Raw genomic sequence first — 3,078 nt, forward strand, 5'->3', positions numbered from 1 at the left:
CAGCGGTTGTGTATGGGAGCGAGGGGGGGCGTGAAAACGTGTGTGGGGAGGGGGGTGGGAGATTGGGGAGGTGGAGGTGGGGGTGATGGGTGGGTTGGGGTTGGGGTTGTTGGGAGAGGAGGTGTTGGACTTCGGCGCGGATTTTGGTGATGGCGGTGGGGTGTTGGAGGAGGAGGTAGAAGGTCCAGGTTAGGGCTTGGCCGGTTGTGTCGCGGCCGGCGGAGAGGTAGGTGAGGGCGGCGTCGGCGACGGTTGTTTCGTCGCCAAGCGCTTCGAGGAGGGATTGGATTAGGGAGCCGGAGATTTCGTCGAGCTTGCTATCGTCGTTTGGATCGCTGGCGGCCTCGGAGTTAGATTTTTGGTCGTTCCGGTCCTTTACGGCGCTGGTAACGATGCGGCGACCAAAGCTTTTGATGACGGCTACGGACCGGCGGAATCTGGAACCGGTGAAGAGTTCGGTAACGCGCCATAGGGGGTTTTGGAAGCGTTCGGCTGTGATGCCTGAGGCGTAGTCAAAGGACAGGGAGAACTCGTCGTTAGCGTGCATCTCCATCTACACTTCATTAGTTGGGAGCATCATGGGTTGAGCGGGTCACTTGCGTTGTAGGCCATCTTGCCCATTAGCTTGGTGGTAATCTCGTGAAAGACATGCTGTAGATCAACAGTGTCCTTGTCGGCCTTGGAGTTTAGGTATTCGGCGCTCTCAGCAAGGTACTGAGGAAGTGCCACGTCGGTGAGCACCCTCAGGTTGGCCGTGTTGAGGAAAGCCACGCCGGCCTTCCGCTGTAACTTCCAAAAATCACCATCGGCGTTGATGATACCGTTACCTACACAACATGGCGGGTTAGGACATATGTGGCGGATGCAGACTGAGAAGCCTACCAAACAGATCCCACGACCGCCTCTTCACAAAGTCACCTTTTGTGAACAGCCCCTCATTTTTAAAGACGAACTCGAGATTCTTCGGGTCATGGATGAGCACTCCCGGGGGTAGTGTTGGCACGCTCAAAGCGGCCGTCTCATAGCCAAACTCGCGCTGGCACTGCTCGAACCAGCTGAGTAGGTCCCAGCGGGACTGCAAAAACTTGATGCCATTGCCGACTAAAGGGAGAGTGTTTGGGGGGTTCCTAGGCGATGGTAAGCAGAGGTTTAAAACCTACCATACATTCTTTCGTGCTGTGTTTGAGACCATGTCTTCATTTCTTACCTCAAAGGCTCTCCGTTCCTTGTGATGGCCTTCCCCGGCCTGGAAACGGCACGAATGAGGATGGCTAGGGCAGCGGCAACGACAAGGTAATTTCCATACTCGACAACAAGCCCCATATCGTCGGTTGTTGTCCAGTCGCCAAAAGGTTGGGAGCTAGATTCAGGAAAAGAAACATCCAGGGGGGTTTTGAACGGGAATCGGTGACGTTTGTGTGCAGAAACAACTCAATTGAGCTGCCTTGGCTCATTCGTCTCGTATCTTACACCAGAGAAGGAAGGCGTTCCTGCAAGGTACCTTTGGCGAGCCAATGGCTGCATCGGCGTTTTGTGAAACTTGAACGGAGTGGGTTCGGATGGAACGGGTGAAAATGAAGAAAAAAGCTGCAAGGTGAGAAAAACATGTGGTTCTGCGAAAGTCTTGAGAAGTAGATAACCTGGGAGGTCTGTCCCAAGTGAGATTGGTGGGTGGTAGGTGGTGTTTGACATGGCACATTTCCCGTCTGAGGCTCATTCAATCGCCGCTGTGCAACTCAAACACCCCTGCAGGTACATCATCTTGGCGGGCAAGGATTACCTGTTTCCAAGCATTCCAGCACTCACACATCACACAGTGCCACAGTACACGCTTGAGCAACGTCATGACAACTTCAAACACCTCATGACTGCCGAAAAAAGCAAGATTGATCGGTCTTGATTTTCCCTAAAATTTCACATCTGGAATCAAAAAATTGGCCCAGCCTAATCAGGATCGCAAAATTCTTCTCACTTCACAACGCTGCCAGCGACTTAACTCACTAACTAGGTAATACGAATAATACAACAAAAATGGCACCCCTCGTACCTCGGATGCATGTTTTTGAGTTTGCAGACATGCCATGGTAAGCCAGGGAAAAACGGAAAGAAAAATAGCCCAGAGCCAATTTCTCACATTAACATCACCCAGGTTCCCTCCGTTCCTCCGAGCCTACATGCAAGCCGCCCTCACAGCCGCCTGGACAACCCACGTATGCACATACCTACATACAACCTCATCCTCCCTACCTTCACACCTCCCACTAACCCCCATCCGCAGGTCCCCCTCCTGCAAACCTCCTCCCCCGCCCAAGTCGTCGCCCACCTCCTACGCACCCACCTCGGCCCCAACCTCCACTCCCACATCTTCATCGACTTCTGCGCCGGCGGCGGCGGGCCCACGCCCTCCATCGAGCGCCACCTCAACACCACCACCACCAAACAACAAACCAACGGAAACAGAGCATCGCAAGAGCCCCTGCACTTCGTCCTGACCGACCTGCACCCGCACGCCGACTTGTGGGCGCAGGCCGCCGCGCAGGCCGCCGCCCCCGGCGCGATCAGCTACGTGGCGGAGCCGGTGGACGCGGCGGATGTGCCGAGGGAGCTGATTCGGAGGTATACCGGTGCTGGTGGGGGTGCGGGGGGGGAGAAAAAGGTGTTTCGGCTGTTTAATCTGGCGTTTCATCACTTTGATGATGAGTTGGCGAGGAGGATACTGAGCGATACGGTTGAGGGGGGTGGGGAGGGGTTTGGGTGAGTTTTTTCTGACCTTGATTTGGTTTGGTTTGGTTTGGGGGGTATTGTGAGGTTTGCTAATGGGATGGTGATAACACAGGATCTTTGAGATGCAGGATCGGGGCATCGCTGGGTTTGTGGCGTGCTGCTTGCTCGGGGTCGGGAATAATGGTCCTGGCCCCCTATTACGCGCTGCTGTGGGGGGCGCCGATGGCGTTGGTCTTCACCCTACCTGCTGACCATCCTGGCCGGCCGTGCTAGTTTTTGACGGTGGATGTTCGTGCTTACGGACGCTGACGCCCGATGAAATCGAGGCGCTGCTGAGGACTTGCGGGCCAAGGC

General features: G+C 55.2%; 2 protein-coding genes across 2 annotated transcripts in view; one reads left to right on the plus strand and one right to left on the minus strand.

Annotated features, from left to right (window-relative positions):
- Positions 1–1,323, minus strand: part of CHGG_08890 (uncharacterized protein) — a gene marked incomplete at both ends in the record, with an annotated part of 2,601 nt that extends 1,278 nt beyond the window's left edge. The window contains 4 exons of the mRNA XM_001226816.1: positions 131–553; positions 649–827; positions 883–1,127; positions 1,208–1,323. Coding sequence (XP_001226817.1) covers positions 131–553; positions 649–827; positions 883–1,127; positions 1,208–1,323 — 963 coding nt within the window. The remainder of the gene's footprint in view (positions 1–130; positions 554–648; positions 828–882; positions 1,128–1,207) is intronic.
- A 367-nt stretch (positions 1,324–1,690) lies between these two features.
- Positions 1,691–2,758, plus strand: CHGG_08891 (uncharacterized protein; the record flags this gene model as incomplete). Its single annotated transcript, XM_001226817.1, has 2 exons — positions 1,691–1,752; positions 2,116–2,758. 2 exons carry the CDS (start codon positions 1,691–1,693, stop codon positions 2,756–2,758), a joined length of 705 nt encoding a protein of 234 aa, XP_001226818.1.
- Between the last annotated feature and the right edge of the window lie 320 nt (positions 2,759–3,078).

The sequence above is a fragment of the Chaetomium globosum genome, genomic scaffold (genome assembly GCF_000143365.1).
Source record: "Chaetomium globosum CBS 148.51 scaffold_6 genomic scaffold, whole genome shotgun sequence".
Lineage (NCBI taxonomy): Eukaryota > Fungi > Ascomycota > Sordariomycetes > Sordariales > Chaetomiaceae > Chaetomium > Chaetomium globosum.